The following is a 27,043-nucleotide window of genomic DNA, read 5'->3' as shown; positions in this document are numbered from 1 at the left end:
CATTAACTGATAAATGGATAAACATGATGTAGTATATCCATACAATGAAATAATATTTGGCAGTAAAAAAGAATGAAGAATTAATATAGACGAAGCTTGAAAACATTATGCTAAGTTAGCCCAAGGCCAATCTTCTTCAGCAAAAAAGAGGAGGATTGGCAGCAGATGTTAGTCAGGGCTAATCTTGCTCACACACACACAAAAAATTGATGAAAGAAATTGAAGAAGACATAAATAAATGGAAAGACATCCCATGTTCATGGATATCAAAGCTATCTATAGATGGTTGTACCCATCTTCCTCTACTTTTATGGGACGCTACCGCAGCATGGCTTGATAAGCAGTGCGTCATTCCATGCCCCAGATCCCAACCCGCAAACCCTGGGCTGCCAAAATGGAGTGCACAAACTTAACCGCTATGCCACCAAGCTGGCCTCTCTTTCATCACTGTTCTGTAGTTTTCAGTATACAAGTATTTCACTACCTTTGTTAAGTTTATATCTAAGTATTTTATTCATTTTGATTCTCTCATAAATGGAATTATTTTCCCAATTTTCTTTTCAGAAATTTCATTGATAGTGTATAGAAATGCAACATACTTTTGAATGTTGATTTTGTATCCTACAAGTTTGCTAAATTTGTTTATTAATTGTAACAATTTTTTGGTGGATTTTTTAGAATTTTCTACATATAAAATCATGTCATCTAGAAACAGAGATAATTTTACTTCTTCCTTTCTGATTTGGATGCCTTTTATACCTTTTTCTTGTCTAATTGCTCTGGCTAGGACTTCCAGTACTATGTTGAATAGAAGTCGTGAGAGTGGGCATACTTGCCTTGATCCTGATCTTAGAGGAAAAAGCTTTCGGTTTTTCACCATTGAGTATGATGTTAGCTGTGGGCTTTTTATATATGGCCTTTATTATGTTGAGGTATTTTCCTTTCATCCTTAGTAAGTTGAGTGTTTTTGTCATGAAAGGGTATTGAATTTTGTCATGCTTTTTCTGCGTCTGTTGAGACGACTTGTTATTTTATCTTCCATTCTGTTAAAATGGTATATCACATTGATGGACTTTCATATACTGAAACATCCTTGCATCCTCAGGATAAATTCCACATGGTCACGGTGTATGATCCTTTTAATGTGTTGTTGAATTCCATTTGCTAGCATTTGTTGAGGATTTTTTTCCATCTATGTTCTTTAGGGACAGTGGCCTGTAGTTTTCTTTTCTTGTACTTTCTTTGCCTGATTTTGGTATCAGGGTAGTGCTGGCCTCATAAAATGAGTTTGGAAGTGTTCCCTCCTCTTTAATTTTTTGGAGGGCTTGAAAAGAATTGGCTTTAATTTTTCTATAAATGTTTGGTAGAATTAAACAGTGTAACCATCTGGTCCTGGACTTTTATTTGTTGGGAGGTTTTTAATTACTGAGTCAGTCTCTTTATTTGTTATTGGTTTAGGAGTGTGTCATTTAATTTCCACATATTTGTGAATTTCCTAGTTTTTCTTCTGCTATTAACTTGTAGTTTCCATCCGTGTAGTTAGAAAATATGCTTGGTGTTATTTCAGTCTTCTTAAGTTTGCTAAAACTTGTTTTGTAACCTAACATGTGGTTGATGCCAGAGAGTGTTCCATGTGTGCTTGAGAAGAATGTGTATTGTCCTGTTGGGGGAAATGTTCAGTATATCTCTGTTAGGTCCATTTGGTCTATAGTATTGTTAAGTCCTCTGTTTTCCTTCTGGTTTTTTGTCTGTTAGTGAAAATGAGGTTTTAAAATCTCCACCTATTATTATGTTGCTGTCTATTTCTCCTTTCAGTTCTTTCAATATTTGCTTTATATATTTGGATTCTCTGATATTGGGTACATATATATATTTATAATTATATCTTCTTAGTGAATTGATCCTTTTATCACTATATAATTTCCCTTTTTGTCTCTAGACAGTGCTTAATTTGAAGTCTATTTTGTCTGATATAAGTTTGGCTACACCTATTCCCTTGGTTACCATTTGCATGGAACATATTTTCTAATCCTTTCACTTTCAGCCTCCTTGTGTCTTTAAATCTAAAGTGACTCTCTTGTAGACAACATATAGTCGGGTCTTATTTTTTTGTCCATTCATCCAAAAGAAAGAAAAAGACAAGACTCTATGTCTTTTGATTGGAGAATTTAATCCAATAATTACTTAAAGTAATTATTCATCAAATATGACTTATGATTGCCATTCTGTTAATTGTTTTGTGTCTGCTTTGTAGTTCTTTTTCTTTTTCCTCTTGCTGTCTTTCTTTGTATCTTGTCGATTTTTTTGTAGTGATATGCTTTGATTCCCTTCTCATTTTCCTTTGTGTATCTCCTATAGGTATTTTCTTTGTTTTTACTATGGGGCTTACATAAGTCATCTTATAATTATAAGCATTTATTTTACACTAATAACAACTTAACTTCAATTGTATACAAAAACTATGTTTACTCCTCCCTCCCCACACTTTATTATTGATGTCATGAATTATACCTTTTTATATTGTATATCTATTAATATATTTTTATAGTTTAATTATTTTTATACTTTTGTCTTTTAACTTCTGTGCTAGAATTAACAGTGATTTATGCACTACTGTTACAGAATTACAGTATTCTACATTTGCCTATATATTTATCTTTACCAGCAAGCTCTATGTATGCTTTAGCGTTGCTCTTTAGCATCTTTTCATTTAAACTTGAAGGACTCTTTTTAGGATTTCTTGTAAGGCACATGTTGAACTCTCCCAGCTTTGGCAGGGTTTTTGAAAAAGTCTTCATTTCTCCTTCATTTCTGAAGCATAGTTTTGCCAGATAAAGTATTCTTGGTTGGCAGTTCTTTTCTTTAAGCACTTTGAATATATCATCACATACTATTCTGACCTGTAAAGTTTCTGCTGAGAAGTCTGCTGATAGTCTTATGGGAGTTCCCTTGTATGAGACAAGTTGCCTCTCTCTTGCTGTTTTCAAAATTCTCCCTTTGTCTTTGACTTTTGACACATTGATTATAAGGTGTCTGGGTGTTGATTTCTTTGGGTTCATCCTATTTGGACATCTATAAGCTTCTTTAATTTGGTTGTCCACTTGCTTCCCCAGATTTGGGAAGTTTTCGACCATTATTTCTTTAAATAAGCTTTCTATCCTTTTCTCTCTCTCTTCTTCTTCTGGTATTCCCGTAATGCATATATTGATACATTTTTATGATGTTCCATAAGTCCCTTAAGCTCTCTTTACTCTTTTTCCTTCTTTTTTATTTTTGTCCTCTGACTGTATAATTTCAGATGACTCGTCTTTTCATTTGCTTGATCAAGTCTGCTTTGTTCTGCTTGATCAAGTCTGCTGTTGAACCCCTCTAGTGAGTTTTTCAGTTCAACTACTGCATTCTTCAGTACCAAAGTTTCTGGGTTTTCAAAAATATATATTTATATTTTTTATGTTGAAATACTCATTTTATTCATGTATCATTTTCCTAAGCTTGTTGAACATTTTTATAATGTTATTTTGAATTCTTTGTCACGTAATTCATATGTCCCCATTTCTTTAGCATAGGCTTTTGGAGATTTAATTGTTCCTCTTTTGGGGCCCTATTTTCCTGTTTCTTTTTTTTTTTTTTTTTTTTTTTGTGAGGAGGACCAGCCCTGAGCTAACATCCAACGGCAATCCTCCTCTTTTTTGCTGAGGAAGACTGGCCCTAGGCTAACATCCATGCCCATCTTCCTCTACTTTATATGGGATGCCACCACAGCATGGCTTAACAAGCAGTGCGTCAGTGCACGCCCGGGATCTGAACCGACGAACCCCGGGCTGCTGCAGCAGAGCGCATGCACTTAACCACTTGCGCCACCAGGCCGGCCCCTATTTTCCTGTTTCTTAATGTTGCATGACATTTTGTTTTTGTGTCTGCACATTTGAAAAACACCTACCTTTCCCATTTTTTATGGACTAGCTTTGTGCAGGGGAAGACCATCACCAATCAGCCCAGCTAGAGATTCTGGGGACAAGAGATGTAGTTTTAAAGGGAAAGATCAGGACTTCTACTCTGGAAATTCTAAGTTAGATACACCTATTATATATCCAAGTGGAGATTTCAAAAAGGCTGTTAACTATGAGTCTGGGCAGAAGTTCAGGTGAGATAAATACATTTAAGAAATATCAGTATATAGATACAATATAAAGCCATAAGACTAGATGTGACGATTACCAAAGGAAAAAGTATAAACAAAATATAATAGCAACAGTTTGTGTAGACTATAATTGTATACAACAGGTAAAAGTAGAATCACTCTGGTAAAATGAGGGAGTGGTCTGGTACCCAGCTCCTTCCTGTGGCTCCATAGAACACAATTCTATGCTCTGTATTAATAGGCTTAATTAACAATTGGGGGCTGTTGGGGAAGCCAGAATTCTAAGATAGCCCCTAAGATCTGCACCACCTGGAACAAAGACATCTTCTTTCAGTTATTCAATCAATCCCTAATATAAATGCTGCTGTGAAGAGATTTTGCAGATGTATGAAAATCTCAAGTCAGCTTCCCTTAGAGAGATTATCCAGGGTGAATCTGACCTAATTAGGTTATCCCTTAAAAGGAAAAGGGCTCTTCTAAATTAAAGAGATTGGAAGTGCGAGAGGGCTCATCGAAGGAGCCATATTTCAAGAAATATAGCTGGTCTCTAGGACCTGAGAGTGATCCCAGCAAGGAAATAGCTGACAGCAAGCAAGGAAACAGGGCCTTTCCTCCTACAACCCTAAGGAATTGAATCCTGCCACATCCACATGAGCTTGTAAGAGGACTCCAAACTCCAGATGATAATGCAGTCCAGCCAATACCACAATTTTAGCCTTTTAAGACCCTAAGCAGGGAACACAACCACGCCATGCCTTGACTTCTAACTTACAGAAATGTGAACTAATAAATGAGTGTTAGTTTAAGCTGCTGAGTTTTCAGTATTTTGTTATGCAGCATTAAAAAACTAATACAGCTATATTTTATTCATTGTTCTTGCAAAGATTACAATTCATTGCATAATTGAAAGGATTTGTAAGACTCCGCAGTGAATACTCACTAGAGGCTTTCAAAAAAGACAAATGATACAGAAAGAGAATGCAGGCAAACATCAGGGGCCCAAGAGCCTTCCAAGTACAGCTTCCCAAGGTCCTTCTTATTCACACAAGGGCGTACTTCATCTCTGGATAAAACCACCAAGATTTGGGGGCCAGTCCCATGGCCGAGTGGTTCAAGTTCCACATGCTCAGCTTCGGTGGCCCAGGTTAGCAGGTTCAGATCCCGGGCGCTGACCTACATCACACGTCACCATGCTGTGGCGGTAACCCACATACAAAATAGAGGAAGATGGCACAGACATTGGTTCAGAGCAAATCTTCCTCAAATCAAAAAAAAGAGCAAGATTGGCAACAGATGTTAGCTCATAATGAATCTTCCCGGGAAAAAAAACCCACCAAGATTTGTATGATGAATCTTAGTTTCACGAAACCTCCCTAAAAGTTTCCAGGGCCATCTTTCATGCCCTTCTATACACATAGCCAAGCCAGGCTATCTAACTGGTGATGCCAGGTATAAGCCCCAATAAACAAACCAGTCCTGGATGCCACCATAGAAGTTTCAAACTTTAAATAGTGCATTATAAATTGTTAGCCCACTGCCCTTATCTCAGCCAAGAGTCAGTGCCAGACTTACAGGCTTCCTCAGAGATAAGCATGGAGCTGAACCACTCCAACTGTAAAATAGTTCTGTCTCATACAGTTCTGTTTCCCTCCCACTACTTCACTCTCCCTGGGTCTCCAAGCAGGATACTACATATTGGCTATGGTGAGTGAGCAAGCAGGAAGACAAATATGCAGATATCATTTGGGGCTTTCAAGAAAGGTGGATAGCAGCAGAGGGCCCTTCTCTAGGTGACAAACCTCCAATTCTGCTGTCCATTCCTGGATAACCAATGCTGTGGTCAGCTACCTGTTGGCGAGGTGCTCTGGGTGAGTCCCAAGTCTGCAGAATGCTCCTCAACCCACCATCTCTTCTAGCTATTGTCAGGGGATTCTTAGAGGCTAAAGCTTTGCTTGCCAGCAAGATGCAGAGGAAGAATTACTAATGAGAATAAACACATTATAGAATTTCACTGCTGTCTTGGCTATGCGTACCTGAAGTTAGCTGGAATACTGCCTCCTTCTATATCTGACTCTAGCACTCATATTAGAAGTCAGTGGAGCATATCTTTAATGAGCAGTCCCAGCTAGTGAAATAACTCGAAGTATTAACCCCTGACTATCTAGAAGTCCTTCAATTGTTTCTTATGGACTAACTATGGCCTGGTTTGCTCCCAGCCCCTGCTAATCCCCATCTGGAAATTTTCTTTGTTTAAAGTCTTAAATTGTTTATATTGCTCTTTAGTTACAAAAGTGATTGTAATACAGAAGTATAAAAAGGAAAAAGAGAAAAGTCCCTCTTAGCAACCTCCCAGTCCCATTTCCCAGAGGTAAGCACAGTTTAATATCCGACATGCCATTTCTTTTTCTACGTGTTGACAGTCATGCACATGCATATGCATTTTTTTCATGTAAGACTGTATCATGGCATTGTACATCTTTTATTCTTTTTAAAAAGTTATATACGGTATTCCACAGTAGGTATCACATTATTTTTTACATCTATAATCTACTGATGTCCATCTATGTTGTTTCCAATATTTTGGTATAAGGATGCAGTGACCAACTTGTTACATATACATGCAAATATTTGCAAAGAATGGCTTCTTATAGGTAGAATTGCTGGATCATTGGTTACGTGTATTTTATTTTAATACGTACTGCAACCTTTTCCTATCAAAAGCAGTACTAATTTACACAAACTTTTGGAACTCATTAGCAAAACCAAGTAATTCTGACTTCCCAGAGGGACCCCTTTCGGTTTGTATTAAGTCACAAGTGATTGGCAAGGATTTTTTTAAAAATATGATTAAATCTACTTTGTATCTTCCACAAAATTCTCTGAGTTTCTGACCTCTTAGTTTCACTCTTTCTTGTTTACTAACAACAGCATTTTTTCCCTTTCATTTGTTTTTAGTTTTGTTTCTATTTTGTCATTTTAGTAGAACTTGGGGAGAGATGGGAGATAAACCCATTTTGACATCTGAATCAACTTGCTTTTTATTCATTCACCACATATTTACTCCATGTTTATGCAGGCACTCTGCAAGTACTGAGGCTACAAAGATGAATAAAACATAAATTTTACCTCACAGAAATTTAAGCCTAATAAGAGTAATGCAAATGATAGCACCACAACTAACAGTTAAAGGTAAATGGATGGATAGACAGATAGATAGATAAAATAGGAGAACTGAAGAGTGACTTTTGGGGGGAAATACATAGAAGTTCAAGGTAAGGAAAGACTTAAAAGGTAAGTAGGGGAGAGAGAGTAGCTCATGAACGTTATGAAGGAATGAGACAGAAGAGTAGACTTGGAGAGCTTGAAGTGGTTAGATGTGGCTGGGGTACAGATTCTTTTGTAGGATAAAGGGAGGTGAGATAGAAACACTGAATTGAAGCAAGAGCATTAGAGTCTTTGGATTCCATGCTAAGAATTTGGTATTTATCTCATGAATGGCAAAGAGCTTGAAAAACTTAAAGCAAGAGAATAATATATTCAAGTCTACATTTTAAAATTTACCTCTGATACAAAGGATGAATTAATCACTCAATCAATGATTTTTTTATTGATAACCTGCTATGTGTCAGAAGTTGTGATAGGAGCTAGAACTTTAATAGGAACAGACTAAAAACGGTGATAAGTGAAAATTATTATAATAATTTAAGAAACAGATTATATAGCCAGATCTAAGAAATGAAGACAGAAGAAATGAAGAAAAAAAGGATGGATTCAAGAAATAAAGAACTGACAGAAAGGGGATGGGTGGATAACACGGAGAAAGAATCAGGTATGTTGCTTTTAGCTGTAATTGGGATGATTTGTTGGGTAATATTGGTTTTAATAGAAATAAGAGAAACATACGAAGAGAAGGAAGTTGAGTAGGAGAAGATGGAAGTTCTGAGCAGATTGCCTTTGAATTACCTTTGGAACACGTGGGTGGAAATGTCTAAAAGACAGTTAGAAGCATAGATCTGGACTTTAGTAAATGTGTCTGAGCTAGAGATAGAGATTTGAGAATCACTGGCGTGGTTGACCTTGGGGAAATGGGTAAAAATGGAGGAAAATGTATAGAATCAGAAGAGAAGGAAATTGTGGAAAACAATGCAACAAATATGTAAAAGTTTTACAAACTTTAAGATATTACATAATATAACTAATTACTATTGCTTTTGCTGTTGTTGTTTTTGTTGTTGGAACAATGGAACCAAACTACTAGATCTTATTAGAATTTAAGTCTCACAAAACCAGGGAATTTGTTCCCTTGTTTACCACTGTATCCCAGAACCTAGAACATCTTCACATATGTGGTAGGTTTTCAGTAAAAGTTTATTCCTTGTCTGGATGTATTTAGTGAATGTCTTAGACGTATGTATTTGTCATAGGGGTGGACTAGGGATCATGATTTTTTCTGATGAAACCTCTCACCACCCTCTTCAAGAGCCACACAATCCATGAAGAATTTGAGAGCCAGTTTTTAACTCTAAAAAAACAAAACAAAAGTTTCTTCCTTAAATTTGTAGCCCAAATAAAACTACAATGATCAGTCATTACTTTTTAAATGTTCAAACAGTTGATTTTACAAGGTAGTTTATTTTTTTTCCACTCCAGGAGCACATTTTTATATTACATTAATAAGAGAGAAATACAAATTTAAGAAAATATAGTTAATGTGGAGAAAATGAAAAAGAAACCTGCATCTCCAGCAAAGTTCCCAGTGGGCTAGAATTGCACTATGCATTTTTAGACACCTCCAACATACTCACAGCATGACCGCCATGATTGTCACCAGTGACAATCTTCTCATATGCTTAACGTAGTGCCAACAAAGCAGAGAAAACCCCAGTGGTGCATCGTCCTCCTGGATGCTATGGAAGCCTTCCTTTTGAGACAATCTCTCTTAATCAGTCAACAGAAATGTTTGAACTCCTGCTGTGTGTCAGGAATTGCGCTACATTCTGAGAGACTTATAAAGAAGTATGAAACATGCCCTTGCCTCCAAGAAAAGTATAAGCTTGTTGGGGAGAGAAGGCATAAAAAGTAGTGTATATTAAGTATCAAATGAGTTGTCCAATGAATAACTGCTACTCTGAGGTCTGGTACTCAAGGTCTTCTAACATCTGGTCCAGTTTACCTTTCTAAAGTGTTTCACTAAATCCACAACTATAAGAAAAAAGAAAATGATCCTTCTCACACCCTTCACTAAGCCACATTGAACTGCTTGCTATTCTCACTACATGCAGCTTGCTTTCCTGTTTCTGTGTCCTTGCTTGTATTAATTCTTCCTTCTGGAATATTCTTGCTTTCCCTTATCTTCATCTCTATATTATAGTTTGTAAATCTTACCCTTCCTCAAGGTCCATCTCAAATCCAGCACCTCCTCAAAAATTCCTAGATACTAGCTAGAAATAATCTTCCCCTCCTTTAAATCCCTTTCTAAAGAGATCTCCACTGCACCCATTACTGTCTTTCTTATGTGGTAATTGTCCCTACCTATGTAGGTGCATGATCACAGCACACAACGTTCCCTTCTCCCTCCCATACCACTTGGTGAATATTGTCCATAAAGGGGTTTTAATCCCTTGGAACCAAATGAGGCTAACTTGTGTTTTCAGTGCATCCAGTACCATTGACTCTTTCCATCCCCTATGGTCCCTGAAACCATCTCACAAGCCTGTTCTATTTTTTTAATGTAATAATGACATAATATTTGATTCGTATTGTGATTAACCACCTGTCCCAACTAGGGTGTGAGCTCCTTGAGGGCAGAAAATCTGTGCATTCATCTTATGAATCACTTATGAAGCACTATGTCCGAGTAGTGTTTATTAAAGAAACATCCTCAAATTACCATCAACATTTGTTAGAAATTTAGATTTCTGGGTCACACTCTCAGAAATTCTGATTCATTGGGTTTCACGTGGAGCCTAGGAGCCTACATTTTATCAAACTCCCTAGATGATTCCTATCCATGGTAAATTTGAAAACGGTCAGCAGTTAATAAATATTTGTTGAATGAATGCTGACCTTTTTCTCTCTCTTAAACTATAGCGTCATTAAAGAGAAGACATGCGACTACCTAATCTTTATGTTTCCCCTAAGTGTATGTATATGGCCCAGCTATTTGAACAGAGTAGATTCTCAAACACTATGGAATTAATATATGTTAGTGGAATAACTGATGACTGGTGTAATCTAAAAAAGCCTTCCCTAAGGCACAGGATTTGCTGGGCCTTGAAGAATGAATTGGATTTGGATAGGTGGGGAGGGGAGAGAGCATTCTGGCCAGGAGATTGACATGATCATAGGAATGGATGGAGATGAGGAAACACAAACAAGCTGAGGGTTGATGATTAGATTAGTTTAACAAGAGCAAAGGTTCTTGGGGCAGAGGAATGAGAGATGAGGCTGCCTCCCCACTGTATAAAATAAACCTCTGTTAGCAGATCTCTCATTTTCGTTTTAATTTAATAAAAGCAAAAATAAGTGGTTTTGATGTGATTAATGACCAACAAGGGAGCTACAGTGCTGACTTGGCGAGCATCCACCTCCATGGCACGTGTTGAAGTACAAGATTTAGTACAGAATTAACCTGCCCAAGCATCTGTTCACAGCTCCATATGAAAAAGAAAAAAATAGACCAAAGCATATGTTACAAGTCGAAGTCTGGGCAACTTGTTTTTTCATATTATGTTGGTAGGAATTCCCATTTTTAGCAAAATCTCTTATTGATTTGCTAATGTGAATTTGAATATTAAATAACCATAATAATAATAAAGCAAAACTTTTAAAAAAGTGTTTTGTTCACACATGAAGAAAAGATTAATTTGTTACAAAAAGGATAATAAAATTTGCAGCTAAAATTTATTCCTTTGGTCTTATGACATAGACAGCATCAGCCTATACATCTATAATTAATCCACTTGTACATTAGTTCATTCACCAATCTGGCAATAGTTATTGATTATCTACTGCTTGCAAAGCACTGTCCACAAAATGTTTAATGGTAAAGCACCATGTGCATGATGCAAATTGAAAGATTCATTTTTACATGGAAGAGAGGTTGACATGGAATAATTAGTATCAAAAAGTTATTATTCACTCACTCATTCACTCAACAGCTCTTGAATGAATGAATGTAGCTCTATGACTTTGTCTTATTCTCTGTTACATCTTCACACTAAGCACAGTGCTTGATATATGTTAAGTGGTCAATAAATATCTGTTAAATGAATACATTTCTTGATCACTCGGTCAGGCTCTCAGGATACTAAAGTAAAGTGAAAACAGAGACAGTCCCTGCCCTTGTGGAGGTTATGGTCTAGTGAGGGAAACGAATATTAATCAAGTACACTCAGAAATGTAAAATTCCAGCCATGACAAGTGTTGAGGAGCCTCTAATGGAGTTTGGCATACAGATTTTCCTGAAGCAGTGATCTTGAATTTAAATCTAAAGGATGAGTGGAAATTAACCAGGCAAAGAGAAGAAAGATCACTTTAGGCAGAAGAGGAGGCAGGAAGGAGCATGACGAGGGCACAGTGATTCCCTCTCAATCTGTATTGCACCCCAAAATAAGGGTGCAAAGCTTGGTATGCAAGGTGAAAGAATGTAAAAACAACTCTTAGGAGTTCCAGAATTATAAATATCAAGCAAAGTATACAGATAAGGAAATTTCTCGTTTAAAGTTGATACAATACAAATTGGTTTGAGTTATAAGCTCAAAACTCATTGCTCATTTGTAATGTAGAAGAAAAATTTGTCTGATAAAACATACCAAATTTTTTCCTGTGACAAGCAAAACAATTGAGCATGTAATTTCAAATTACATAACCTTGATCCTTGTAGATTGCACCAATAAATATTGTAATTTTCCTAAATTACATAGCAGCAATTAGCCCTCAAATGGGGGTTAATAAAGGAATCAACGCAGTACCAAAAGAATAATTTGGGTGTACTGATGTAGAACTGTATTGACAGATTAATAAACCCTGGAGAACAGCTCATTCAACTGTTGTATAAAATTATTAAAAAAATATATAATTTATTGGCATAGTTCTCATGGTAGAATTTGTGCATAGAAAAATAAAGCTGAGACTTTTAAAGAGCTTTAAAGCAAATGTGGAAACAATGAAATGTTAAAATCTGACCAAACAAATAATAGACTTTATTCTCTCACTAGTTATTATAAAGCGTTTGGTCAGGTAGACTAATATTATTTTCCTCAGTTCATTCCGTTTGCTCTTTGGCCTTGTGTGCTACCATAGTCGTTACCACGGTATTGAGCTCTGGATCACATCCCTCTCCATTCACCTGTATCTAGATTTTGGCTGAGATCATATTGTAATGCTCAAGTTTTCTCCCCCTGCACGCATCTGCACCTATAGCCCACAGCACAGTGCTAGACGGGAGGGTGATGCGTGATGAGTTCTCGTTAAATTTTCAGAAGTGGCCAGTTAGAATATTTACAAATAAATATTATGTTTTAATACTAACAATGAGGAGTATTATAAGTTATTAGGTTTAGTTTATTATTATTAATATTATTATTATTCGGATAATCAGTTTTAGAGTAACCAGGTCTAGGGGTGGATGTTATATAGAATGTTATAAATTTTCCTTACCAATGTATATTGTTTATGTGGGCTATGGTAAAACAAATATAATAAATATACAGCAATACTTAAAGCATTTGTGTTCTGATCTGATCCTTTAATTGAGAATAAATGCATAACTGAAGAGTAAATATTAGAATATATTGTAAAAGTAGAAGATAACATATTAAGGAGTAATAAATAAAACAGCAATCTACTATTGTTAATAATACATATTATAATATACATATAATATATTGAGGGATAATAAAATAAAAATATGCAAAATTAGTAACTCGAATTCCACTTAATTCATGGAACTCTAATAATGTTTAAAAATATTTATGTCCCTCAAAATGTAGTTTAAAAGCCCATGACGTGTATCACACAGATTTTATTAGTGTACTTAACATTACTAGGCAGTGAAGTAAAGTAGGAGAGGTGTAAGAGTTTCCACTTCTCTGATAGGGAAAGTAAAGCACAGGGAGGTTGAAGGCTTCTCTTCATAACTCTAGTCTTTTTCTTTTCTCGTTTGACAAATGTTTATTAAGCATCCACTAGCCTAGGTGGTAGGGATGCAATGGTAATGACTCAGAGGTAGCATTTCCTAACTGCTACAAATGGAAGACAGGATAACTTTGGAACCAAATACGCATGAGTCTTGTCTTGACTCAAGTCTTGCCTGCCTCTAATGAGCTACTCTTGCTACCGAACACATAACAAAATGGCCTTCACGTGGAAAGATTTACAATTTTTCATATAGTCCTCACTTCTACAGAACAAATGTAAGACACTGACATAAGGCATAATGATCCGCCTTATCATTTACCGATTTTCAAGCAGAAAAGATAATGCCCGCACCTTTGATAGTTTAGTTTCTTATTTGATGCAACTCTTACTATATACGGGCTGCTGATGTAATTTCTCTGTTATTTTCTGTTCAGATTATTGGGCATTACACAGTTTAATAAAGAACAAATTATCTTATGTACCATATATTGATTACTGATTTTCAAAGAATTTGAATTCTGAATTTCATTGAAATCACTCTGAAGAGCAGTAGGCTTTTATGATTCAGAAGGTACTTTGATTTTGCAGTACATCTTTATGACCTTCAAGGGTCATTGCTGGTATTTTTTGCAACAGGCACACACTGCTAAGTGTTGGGGATTCAGAGATGCAAACCCTGCTTCAGAAGCTCACAATAGCGAGTGTGGAATTAGCAGTTAAAGGAGATTTCAAGTTATTGGTTTGCCAGAGAAACTAACTTTTACTGTATTAAATAAGTAAAACCCAACAACACTATCATCAAGTAGTAACACAAAAGGATTTTTCCCAGTATGTGTAGAAAATAAAACTAATGCTATACATAATTCTTATGTATACCTTAGCAATTTCATTAAAATCATTTCTTACTGCTATTATAAATTAATCCACGTTAGGGGGTTGACTAACAGTGGTAAATAAAAAATAGTGACTCAGATTTGTTTTTCATTCAGTGAAATATCTAAATTGGAAGAGATATTTATCTGATCAAGAAGAAATAAAAGTTTTAGATACTTTCAGAGATTAGCTTGTAGGAGTGTGAAATTATAGAATATGATGTATCTAAAAGTATGTGCATGCATTTTCAACATTTCAAGCATTAATAAGAGATAGAGAAAATAGGTATAATATACAAATTATATAGCTTACTAAAATTATAATTTGCACTAATGAGCGCTCATATATCACCTAAAGATCCTAGAATAAACCGTTGCATTGGTAACTGCAAATTTCCTATCTTGAAAATACTTAAACCATAAAATTTCTTTTAATCAATTGGACTATAACGTAAGTTTTTTGCTTCGACATTTAAAATTGTCTTTTCTTTCCTGATTTGCTATTTATTCTTTATTGTCTGACTTTAGCAGCTAAGTACTAAGTTTGATTTACATAGTTGTATTTTAAGGACCCCAGCTCCAAACTGGAGGTCATGATGACTTTCACAAGGGCAGTTTTCAGTGACACATCAGATTTGCTTGAAGAGTGAATGGGAGATAAGGAAGCAAAGGCAAATAGTGGCCAAACTTTTTCTAAAATGTCTCTGTGAAGAAGAGCAAACAAATGAGAAAGTAGCTGGAAAAGGCTGTAGAGACAATAAAAATAGTATTTAAAAAAAAGAGAGAGAGAGAGAGAAACTAAAGCTGCTGGAGATGAATTGGTAGAGACAGAGATTGAAGTATGTGGAAAAAGCGATAACTCCAGGCCTGGAGTCCTTGTAAAGACAAGGAGAGATGGAAGAGATGTGATCAAGAGCTCAGATGGACAGGAGGGGGAGGTGAATTTGGGAGGGCCAGGCATGGTTAGTGAAAGAACCACAGAAGGGACCACAAAACATATAAACATATCGCACTAAATCCATTCTAAGTGTATCTCCAACTCACCTTCAACTAAGCCAGATCCCAAACATGCCACGTTATACCCAAGGAAGTATGATGGAGGAAAATCTATGTAGCAAATGACAGCAATGTTAACCAATTGTCTTTAAAATATATTCCTTTGCAAATCGTTCTCACTATGCATGTGGAAGGCTTGAAGCTTAAGCTTCATTACCTTTAGAGTAAATCCACCTCTGCTTGTTTGTTTGTTTCAGAGAACAATAGGGTAAGTTATGAGCTGTGGAAAGAGGAGGATACTTTTGACAAGACTGAAGAACTATGAAACAGTCTCAGAGAGTTGAAAGGCAACTTCTTGGGGAAAAGTAATAGGTTGCCTGGCTGTATTCAGTCCCCACTTCAGAAGTTTATCATGAATTCAAAGAGACACCAGTCAGCTAAATTGTGATTTTTCTCTAACAAAACTTGGTGCAGTAGCAGAAAAGACAGAAAGATGGATTCAACCTAAGTTAAGTTCAACTAGGTGAATGTGACAGGAGGAAAGAAGGCAAATTTGCCAACTGATGTTTGTGAGAAAGTCATTATAATGATAGACTGTTAATCATGAACCTCAGCTGAGTAAGGAAAGAGAGGTAGATGAGTGAAGGTAAATTTAGCACATCAGTGATATGGCCTATCATAACTGCTACAGAGGCATTCTAGGGTACCGGAATAAGTGACCTGGGAGTATGGGAGATGATGGTCAGCCAGTGGTGTATTTGTAGTTGAGATTTCAGAGGTGATACAGATACTTGTGACAACAAAGTTTAAGTGAGGTCTTGGGAGTGAGTTACTGAGATGGAGTAGAGGAAAAGATTGATTACGAATGTGGATCATTTATTTTGTTCAATTCAGATGGAATTTTTGAAGCACTAGCATGCACAAGTTACTGTGGAAGGAACTGGGGACACAGAGGTGAACAAGATTCAATCCCCTGCTTCAAGGAACGCACAAAATAATGTGCAAAGTGCTACAGTAGGAATACAACACAGAAGGAAGGGCATCCAGCCCAGTCAGTGATCAGGTGACCAGGCTGAGAGAACATTTGAAAAGGCCAGACTGCAAGATAAAGCATGACGCCATGGCTGAGAACAGCAAAGAGTCGGGTTTTCCTTGAGGCTTGAGTTTGAATGAGGGTGTAGTGGAAGAAGAGGCTGAGAAGTAAGCCAGGGTCAGATGAGAGTCGTTTTGTATGATATGGTAAAGGCTTCTGGGCCTTGTATTCTTTGCATAACGAGAAAACTTTGTTTTAAGCAAGAGTGGACATGATGAAATTGCTTACTGGATGCAGTGTAGGTAGAGAGTGGAGGAAGGAAGTGGCTGCAGTTTTTTGGAGAAAGAAGGCAAGACCAGTTTAAATTATGAGACAAGAGTGTATGTGTTAACAGTTTTCACTCTTAAATTTGGTTTCAAACAAGATTATCAAAGCTTGTGATCTAGGTGGAGGGTAGTACATTAAAGTGGAAATCAAGAAACCAGAATTGCTTCTTTTCCGATTGTTCACATTTTGTAGGACCCAGCCTAGGAAACATGAAACACCATAATGTAAGCTCCAAAAAGGTTTGTTTGTTTTGTTCACTACTCTTTCTTTAGTGCTGGGTCCATAACAGACTCTTAATCAATACTAATTGAATAAAATTCTTGAATGACTTAAAGTCTGTCTTAAGCATCTGATCTCCTCTCTAACACTAGCAATTTCATTCTAAGGCCACTTGCCCAAATAGCACCTGGACTGATGTCTAAGTAGCACCCGGATCTGAACTCAGTCTAGCTCCTGAAACCTGCTCTTAACCACTCTGCTTACTGCCTGTCCAATAATAGTAGCCCCCTCATTGGATAGTTGTGTAGATTCTATAATCTATAGTACATAATAATCTATGTAAAAGTACTTTGAAAAGCGCCTTAGGTGTAGTAAGCACCTAACAGAAGTTAGCTTTTGTTATTGTTGCTGTTTTATTCTTATTATTTACATCTTCTTAGGAAGCGATGTGTTCGTTTGCTAGAAGAGTCACTATCTCTTAAAGAAATTGGGTGATTTCATTTTAGACAGATCTAATTGGGAAGAAGTCACTCCTTGAGTGATGCTTGCTTACATTTATCTTCCTACAGTTTTCCTCTTTGATTCTAGTCCTGAATGGGGCATGAAGATAGAACAAATCCTATTTATCTTCCTTACAACAACGCTCAGATAGTCAAAGACTGATGTCTTTGACACCTACATCTTTTGTTCTCCAGCCCAAACAGTTGGAATCATTTTAGCCCTGTCTCCTATGGTGTGGTTTCCAAATACTCTGAATAAGCTCTGGTTTGTTGAAGACACCTTTACCTTTGGGCATCTAGAGGGGAACAGAATACTGTAGTCCATATGGGGGATAATGGATCATGTAGAACAGGACATTGACAGGAGATCTGGGACAGCCCTGTCACAGTCTGAATTCTATTCGCAGAGACCTCTACAGTGCCTTCTTTGCACAAGATGGGTAGTATTTCTTGACTGAATGAATGTGCTTATAAACAATGAATTAATGAGTACTGAGCTTACTCTTGACGTCAATCTCAAATTTTTTTCACATGCACTTCTGCTTCTGATTTATATCCATATGATTGGTTTGGGGGCCATACGGCAGGACTTAACATTTGTCCACATTACACTTCATGTTGTTAGAGTTCTCCAGTCTTCCAACATTTTCAGGTCATTTCATGTATTGTCTCTCCTTCTCAACATCATGTCATCTGTAGATTTTTTCCTGTGAGCCATCAATATACTCATCTGAGTCTTTAAATGGAATATATTACATTCATGTTCATATTAAAATACTCATAAAAGCTTATGGCTGAAAGTGCTTCAATTAATTATAAATTAATCACATTTTTTTCAGCAGTGCATTTTATTATTCATTGTCGTTAAGAATACCTATTCATTTATTCATTCAATCATTTCCAGAATATAAATATATTTTTCCTAAATATTACCTAATTGGAGTAATTAAATTTAAAACAAAGCTTTAAAATTTTGTGAACATTTCAGTGTGATCGACATCTCAAATAAAATTGAGAAACATAAAACTAACGTAAACTAGAAATAGGCTCAGACCCTGTGGAGCTAACCTTTTCATCGCTGAAGAAATTAACTGGAGAAGTTAAAGAGTCTCAAGGCATGTAGGACAGAACAATTGAGAGGATGAACAAGTAGGCGTGTCAACAAGAGCGCAACAAGTTTAGTTACCCAGTTTTGTGTATCAGACAGAGTTTCAACCATGTCCTGTGAAATTCATGAATAAAGGATTTCCCAGTTGTAAGAGCTTAAGGGCTAGTAATAAGCCGAGTGTATTGTTAAATAAAAGATTTAAAGAAAAATGGGAGAAACTTTCTTAAAAGGTAGTCCTGCTTCCTTGGCAAATTGCAAACTCTAAATGTTATTAAACAAAGATGGTAAAAGTAAAAAGAAATAAAAAATAATAACTGGAATATCTCAATGAAATATAATTATTTCACTTGGGTTGAGAATAAAATTTTCTAAATTTGCATTGACTATTTTACATTTATTGATTTGAGAAAACACCTTCACGTTTATTTATCTGCATTTTGAAACAGGTTCCATCCTGCCGCCTTCCAGTTCTACAGAGTTCTGGGAATAACAAGTTTTTGTTACCACAATATCTGCCAGATAATTTCGTCAATTTTAAGATACTTAAAATTTAAAGTTCTCTTTTTAAAGTTTAAAATTTTTAAGTTCCCTAGTTTAATTGTGATAAAATTAGATAAATTTGATAAAATTAGATGTTATGATTTTTATACTTAACATTTCTTTTAACCTCATTAGAAGAAAAAATTTAATTGGTATTTAAATAAATATAATCAAACTCTATTATCTAAATTAGTGGAATGAAAATAACACATGTAGTCAAATCAGTAGAACAGACTAGAATTGCATTTACATGACAGGAGTTATTGGAATTTGCTGCAGTTATGCAAAATATATGTTGTATTTATGTTAATATTGATGTAACCATTTTCTTAGCTCATTTCAACTAATCAAAGTAAGAGCACTTCAAAAAGGATTCTGGGGGCCGGCCCAGTGGCACAGCCATTAAGTGTGTGCGCTCCGCTGCAGCGGCCCGGGGTTTGCAGTTTCGGCCCCGGGCGCACACTGTCGCACCGCTTGTTAAGCCATGCTGTGGCGGCGTCCCATATAAAGTAGAGGAAGATGGGCATGGATGTTAGCCCAGGCCCAGTCTTCCTCAGTAAAAAAAGGGGAGGATTGGCATTGGATCTTAGCTCGGAGCTAGTCCTCCTCACGAAAGTAAATAAATAAATAAAAATGAAAATTTAAAAAAAAAAGATTCTAAAGTGGTTTGGATAAGTAAATTTAGAGAAAAGACACTAAAATACTCTCTAATTTTTGTGATTATTAAATGTAATACCTACATACTATAGGAATTGGAAAATATAGAAAAAAGGCAAAAGAGGAAAAATTTAAATCAATCATAATCCCACCACTAAGATTTTAAAAATTAATATTTTGATATAGTTTCTTCTGATAGTTTTTCTAACTTTTTAAAAAGTGAAAACAAATTTAAAAATATATTTTATAAAAGTGTAAAAATTTTAAAATAATATATCAAACACCTACGAACGAAAATGAACAAATGTTTATTTTTCATTTTTGAGTTAGATCTTTTTTAAAAGAAATCAAACACTTTAGACCGAGTAGAAGTCTTCTACATTGTCCTTCCTAGTTCTATTCCAATTCCAGAACATTTACAACTTTGAATTTGGCGTGCATCTATTCCGTATATTCCTATTTTTATTGTATGTACATGCATTTATGAATATATAGCATTGTTTTTTAAATTTATGTAAGTTAATTTGCTATATGCATTTTCTATACTTGCTTTTTCATTCAATATTGTTTGCAAAATCTATCCACCTTCATACATAAAAATATAGATAATTTATTTTTATTGTCATATACTATACCAACATATGGTTTTATCGTAATTTGGTTATCTGTATCAGTATGCTGTTGTTTATTTAGATGATGACCAACTTGTTGATATTATTAATCGTTCTGTAATGAAATTTTTCTGCAGTAAAATTTTTCTATATTTCAGATCATTTCAGTAGGATAGTTGCCTAAAAGTAGATATGAATGTTTTCAAGACATGAGATACATATTTGAAAATGTTTTCCTAAAAGGCTACACTAATTTATAATCGCCAAAACAGCCTATGTGAGCACTCATCTCACAGAACCTTCACCAGCATTGAATACGCCAAGCCATTCTTGGGTTAATTCACTCATTTTTAATGGAAACAATCGACTTTGGGATAAAATTAAGTAGCATGAAAAAAAGCAATTTATGTATTAGGTTGGGTGTGAGGCATTTAGTTTAATTCTAAGTTCCACTTTAAAACTGTCTATTGATCATGCAATGCCATTGCATCATCTTCTTGTTGTGGTTTTTGTTTCAGAAGGTTACGTATTGATCTGCTAAATATATTCTGTCTCTGCTGTTATTAGGAAGTTGCTAAAATTTCTTCTGTGGTACATTTGATTATGACATCCAGTAATAAAAATATTACCTTTTTTTGTAAATCCAGCATATGCTTTACTCTCTTTACTGAGCATTTGTGGTCACCAGCATTCTTCATTATTTGAGAATTTCAATTTTAAGCTGTAACATGATGTCATCCTTGGACCCAGAAGGCCTGAGTAACAATCCCCGCTACAGTTATGCAACCCTCATCAAATCATTCTCATTTTCCCCGGGAAATTATTATCAGATTGTTCATCCATAAAGTAGGACTATTATTACCTAGTTATATTATTAAATAAATTAAATGAGATATTTTGAAATAAAGTAGAAATATAGGCTAGCATTACTTATCCCTTTCCAAGTAGTCATAGTACCTAGGGTCCCCAGGAGAACCAGTGTTAGAGAGATTTTAGAGGCAGAATTGGTCAGCTTTATCCACCACTTTGCCTGACACTTTGCCTGACACAGCCAAGGGAGCAAGTTATGCAGCACATCAGAAGCTACCCAGATCCTTAGACACCATGCAAGACCCTATGTTCCCACAGCATCCTGTCCTGCCAGCACACCAAGACTTCCTAGTACCCAGGGTTACTGTTTGAATTTTGTCATTGCCAGGAACCAGTTCGGAAATCTTAAACTCCTAACTTCTGCTCTCTCATTCTGATTTTTTATCCTTCTAGTTCTCTCAATCCCTCACTCCTACTACACTGCTCTCTGACCTCATAGAAATTTGAAGTCTCTTGTTTCTTCTGTTTTTTTCTAGACTGTCAGTCCCCCTACTGGCCCCCAAAAGTTAAAATAATTATCTTTGACAGAGCTCTTTTGATGCCCTTAGCTTCCTTTGATTCCCCTAGAACTATTCCAGTCTGTACCATTCTCCCCAAGTGTTCTATGTATACAACATTCTCGCTCCCTCCTGCTCAACAGATTATCTCGCTCCCTACTTCATGAAGAAAATTTGAGACCTTCAGACATGCTCTCTCTCAGCTTCTAGCCCTGCCCCACCATGCCCACCTATAACCACACCATCCTCACTATCTTCTCCTGAGTGTCAGTGAAGGAAGTGTCTCACTTCTGTTCAAGGCCAGCCCCTCCTCTTGTGCTATCAATCCCATGTCTTTGTCACTTCTCGGAATTTACTCCATTAATTTTACACCATTTTATCTGTCTTTAATCTGTCCCTCCTTGCTAGTATCTTCCTATCAGCTTTCCTTTCCCTTGACTCCCTCAGTTTCTTCCTAGCCCCTCAACTTCTCTCCTCTCCTCTCACTCAAACTTTACAAAGAATACTCTATCTGTATTATCCCCATTTATTTGCCTCTTATTTATCTTCAACTCACTATGATATAGTTATCACATGAAACAGCTGCCACTAAGGTTACCAGTTTCCTACTATTTCCAAAATTGAGTGGCCATCTTCAGTCTCTTATTTCACTGGAAACCTCTCCTGTGTATGATACCCTTGTTCACTTCCTTATTCTTAACACAATTCTATTTGTTGGACTCTAGTAACCGCTTACTCTCCCGGACTCCATTCCTTCTTGCCTTCTTCTGTAGGTTCCTCTTCCTGTCTGCAGCTCTCAAGTGTTAATGTTCCCCAGAGTTTCTTTCTGTGTCAACTGCACTTCTGATTCCCTTCACATTCCCCACAGGGAGCTCATCCACGTGGGTTTCTACTTCCACAGAATACCTAAGTCATGTCCTCAGCTCGGACTTAATCCCTGAGCTTCAGATTTTAATAACCAACTGATTCCTGGACATCTCCACCTGTGTCTCACAGGAACCTAATGCTAATCATGATCAAAAACTGAATTCGGTCTCTCCCATATATCTGCTTCTACCTCAATAGTCTGCACCTCCATTGATGGCACCACCATGTGCTGGGAAACTGGGAGATATACATGACGCACTCTCTCACCCCCATATCTAGTCACCAGTCCTACTGTTTTCATCGTCTAAATGTTTCCTGAGTCCAATTTCTTCTCTTTATTCCTCATTATCTTTTTCATTAATAACCCTAACAATTTTCCTTTTTCTTTCTTTTCCTTTTTCCACCAAGATAGAGTGATGTATATAAAATACCAACCTGTCGAAATCATTTCCTATTAAAAATCTTTTAGTGATGGTCCTTCACCCATGCAATAAAGTCCCATCTCCCTAACAAAACAAGAAGCCCTCATAGACTGCATTCTCTTTTATTAACCTCATTTTTGACTACTGACTCTTTCAAACTTAACCCACCAGTAAAGCAAATTGCCTGTTGTTCCCATTCATAGATCACACTATTTCTCACTACTTTGTTCTGGCTCGAGTGTGCTTCCTCTCCTCTCCTCTCTGCTGACCAACTCCTTCTCCCCTCAGCTCCTTGACTCCTTGTCTGGCTTCCCTCTTACTAAGGCATAGAGTTCCACCTCATTTATATTCCCTTAGTATCATATATTTGCTCTTTGTATGCTTGCTCCAGAAACAGACTGTGAGTGTCCTGGGGGCACACCATGCATTATGACTCTAGTGCAGTGCCTGGAAATTAGAAGATACTTAATAAGTCCTTACGAATGAAGGGGTAACTAAATTATAAAAGTGCTGTGTATTCATTCTTGTCATTCTTTTTTAATCGGTGTCACTGTGTAGCAGGGATAGTAGTGTTCACCAAATATTCTATGAACTCCTCCTACATTTCTCAGCCTTCCTTGAACTTAGGTCAAGGCCATGTAAATAATTTTTGACAACGAGCTACAAGGAGCTATAAGCAGAAGTGATATGTGTTGTATCACTTCCAGCCTGAGATCTTTAAGAGCAGCAGCTGATTTTCCACACTCTGCTTTCTCTGCTTTGGCTCTTCTGAAAGTCCTGAGATGGTGGTAACACAAGATCGTGGGTCAGAAACCCACACTGGACTTGTGGTGGGAGTGGGAAGTTATCCTGTTGTGTTAAGCCACTGAGATTTCAGGATTAATTTGTTACCACAGCATAATTGAATCTATCCTGAATAATACTCGTTGTTCCTAGCTTATACATTAATCTCTGACTTATCACATGCATATGAGGTTGTGTTCAACTTACCCAGTATGCGACTCTATCTCTTCTCCTAAAGTCTGCATGATGCATAGGCTTAGGGAAAACTGCACCATGTGACTCATGTCTTCCAACTGGCCTGCCTGTTGCTAGCCAGCCCTCTGCCTCAAAGCCTCTGCACATCAGAGTGTGCTTCCTACACTTGCTTTAGGTTTTCCATCCTTGCCCAGCTTAATATACAGACGGAGTAGTTCACTGCCTTTTCCCTATGATCTAAGCGACAGTGGGAATCTTTTCCTACACAGAAAAATCCCCCACACTTACTCACACGTGCCTCTGACTCCACAGCAGAATGCCATGCTCTAAGTTTAGATTTTAATCCTTGTTATAAATGAAAGTTCTCCCAGGAATAATACCATGGTTCCATTGCAGTCACAGGCTAAAGGTATCAGAGACTATCTCCGAAGTAGTGATGGAAGTCTCTGAAGCCCTCCTAATGTGTCAAAGATGTGTGTAACTCCCATGGTCCACAATTACCAATACTCTAATGGTAACATAGCTACAATTCCATTCTTTTACACTAGTATTCTATAAAATTCACTGACTTTCCTAATTAGGTCCCAAATTTTATTGAACTGTGGTTTCTCTTGTCTCAGTGATAGTTCTTTCAGTTGGAAGAGACAAAAAATTTGGCTTCAGGTGTGGCTTAATTCCAGGCTAATATGATATCATCAGGATCCATCTTTTAACTCATAGAGTCTCTCCGCTTTTCTTCATGCCTGAAGCTCCTAGGGCTATACCCTTCCAGTCTTGAACCCAGCAGAGAAGAGCAAGAGTCTTTTACCCAGAAGTCCTAGTCAAAGATCCATTGCTCCTTATCTGCTCTGAATGGATCATGTTCCCATCCTTGACCTAATCCCTGTGGCCAGCTGAATACAATGCACTAATAAGCTTAGGCCATACTCACTCCCCTGGAGTGGTGAAAAGGAATCAACTTCAAGGGAAGCAAGTGGCCTTAGAGTGGGAGAGGGGGTAATTTCTGGAGAGAAATCAAGAAAGGTCATCACAAATCAAGAAATGGTGCTGGCAGCAAGAGCAAGCTCTATCCTCTCTGTATAGTCTGCTACCCAGGAGGCAGAATTCAGAGAAGCTCCTAGTTAGGGAATTAAAGTGTTTCATTGTTCACTATGTGTTACACTCAGATCATATCTTCTCTCCTTTCTCTGACTTCTCCACATTATTCTTTTCTCACATACGCTGCCTTGTGTTTTAGTTATTTGTATGCATCTGTCTCCCCAGTTAGATGATCAGCTACTTCAAGGCAGGAACTAGATTTGAATAGCTGTGGATCCTGCATGGTGCCTTTCACATAGTAGGCATCTCCACTACTCAACAAATAATTATTTGTTGAGTAGATGAAAGGATAAGAAGTGAGTGAGTCTTATTTGTGCTATTATCACATCATGGTAAGGTAATGCCTGTGTGTACATGGGTGTTTGTGCATAAGGTGCTAATACACACACATAATAAGAACCTACTATGTGTTAAGTGCCATGGCAAACAATGGGCATGTGAGATATAGCGATGAAGAAACAAACATTGCTCTGCCCTTCAAAAGCTTTTACTCTAGTGAAGAAGAAAGACACTGAAGTAGAGCGTAATAAATGCTACAAAGGATAATAGTAGGATGTTAAGGGACAGTATTAGATTTTAATTTTTATTATTGTTGTTCTCATTGTTTCCACATCAGTTCTAGGTTAGTCACCTCGAGGACTACCAGTTTTGCTGGAGGTCTGTTAAACTTGGAGTTTGTTAGAGGATTAACACTAAATTCCCAAATAAATGTTCAAGATCCAAGAAATTACATCTTATCTTTGTGGTGATAAAATACTAACTTGGTTTTCTTCTCTTCTCTCCTTTCTCCCTGCCTCTCTCCCAGCCTGAAGTTCTGGATCAAATACAAAATTTAAGGGAGTTGTGGATGGATAATAATGCATTGCAGGTGCTACCTGGGGTATGTAAGTTTTTATTATGCCATGTTGTTTAATATCTGTTATATATTAATTGTAATTGATAATAGTTAATCTTAAATCTCAATTTTGCATTTCAAAGTAAAACAACATTTGTTAGGAGTCTCTGATCACCAAGTATTTTTCACTAATTTTTTTTTGAGTATTTCATTTACCTTTTGTGTTATAAGTGTATAAAATGTTTGAAAGATTTTTCTTGTTCTCTTAGAGTATATTTTTCATCTCTTTCCACATTTACCTTTTTAAAAGCTGAAAAGTTCATATTATTAAATTTAAAAAAAGAAATGCTGTACATCATACCAAGTCCTAGTTTTGCAAAATCAACCTTATTCTTATAGGTAACTAGATAATGTTTTCTGCTCATATTGTTAGATTTGTTCCACAAAATAAAAGTCTCTCTCTCAGTTCAGGTGATTTCCAATAGAACCCATGTGAATTTTTGAAAATTGCAAGGATCCTAAAGTGTTAAAAACAGAAAGTTAAACTAAAGTCAAAATTTTTCCTCAACTGACAGACAATCCAGTAATATTTCCTGAGTACTGGATTTACCGGTCAACTCATCAAGTGTGACTATTTCTGCTTTTTCCATCCAGTGAAAGAATGATTTGCCATAAAACACTGCCTTGCCACTAGTAACATATGCACTCAGATAAACATGTGTGCACACACGCACACATCAAACACAAGGCTCCTGGTTGTGATGGCTAATTCCAAACTCCTTGCATTGGGCTAAGTAGCCAGGGCAGCTGGATTTGTAGTAATTCTTCAGCCACAGAGATTTAGACATGTGTTCCCAAAGCCAATTTTATTCGTCTTTTGAATAGATGTTAAAAATTTCTTGAAATGATTGCAGAGGTAACAAGAACAAGAAGCTTATTCTCCTCTGAACAGGTATGAGACACATAAAGGAGAAAATCTGGCAAAAGATTAGGGAAAACAATACTTTCTTCTCTTACCAAAAGAATACATTTCTACTATCATCACAGACACAAAACAGAAAAGCATACGTATCTTCAATTTATTGATTTATTTAAAAACTGTTTACAAATACACCTCTATGAACCAGAAACGATGCTAATGTCAAGGTTACAAGGATAACATATTCAACGACCTTGAATATATTTGTTTGAGGAGCTCACACGTAACAGAAGAGACAGATCTGGACTCCACCACACATAGTAGAGCCTGATTTGTGCCATATTCAAGGTGTGTACAAATACTGGGTCAACACAGGTGAGATGCTCATCAATTCCCCGGGCAGAGATTGAGG

At 36.6% G+C, this 27,043-nt stretch overlaps 1 protein-coding gene across 3 annotated transcripts in view; it reads left to right on the top strand.

The window, feature by feature from the left end:
• The window catches only part of LRRC7 (leucine rich repeat containing 7), a 302,077-nt gene that overhangs the window by 139,500 nt on the left and 135,534 nt on the right, over positions 1-27,043 (top strand). For 2 of the 3 annotated variants that reach the window (XM_014788265.2, XM_087420219.1), the window contains exon 7: positions 25,683-25,757. In XM_014788265.2, the coding sequence (XP_014643751.1) occupies positions 25,683-25,757 (75 nt within the window). Of the gene's footprint in view, positions 1-25,682; positions 25,762-27,043 lie in introns of all 3 variants that reach the window. The other variant, XM_087420224.1, reaches the window with a different exon arrangement.

Source organism: Ceratotherium simum, chromosome 2 (assembly GCF_057802395.1).
Source record: "Ceratotherium simum simum isolate JZ-2026a chromosome 2, ASM5780239v1, whole genome shotgun sequence".
Taxonomy (NCBI): domain Eukaryota; kingdom Metazoa; phylum Chordata; class Mammalia; order Perissodactyla; family Rhinocerotidae; genus Ceratotherium; species Ceratotherium simum.
Note: the sequence above shows the minus strand (reverse complement) of the source record. Positions and strands in the feature narration are given on the sequence as shown.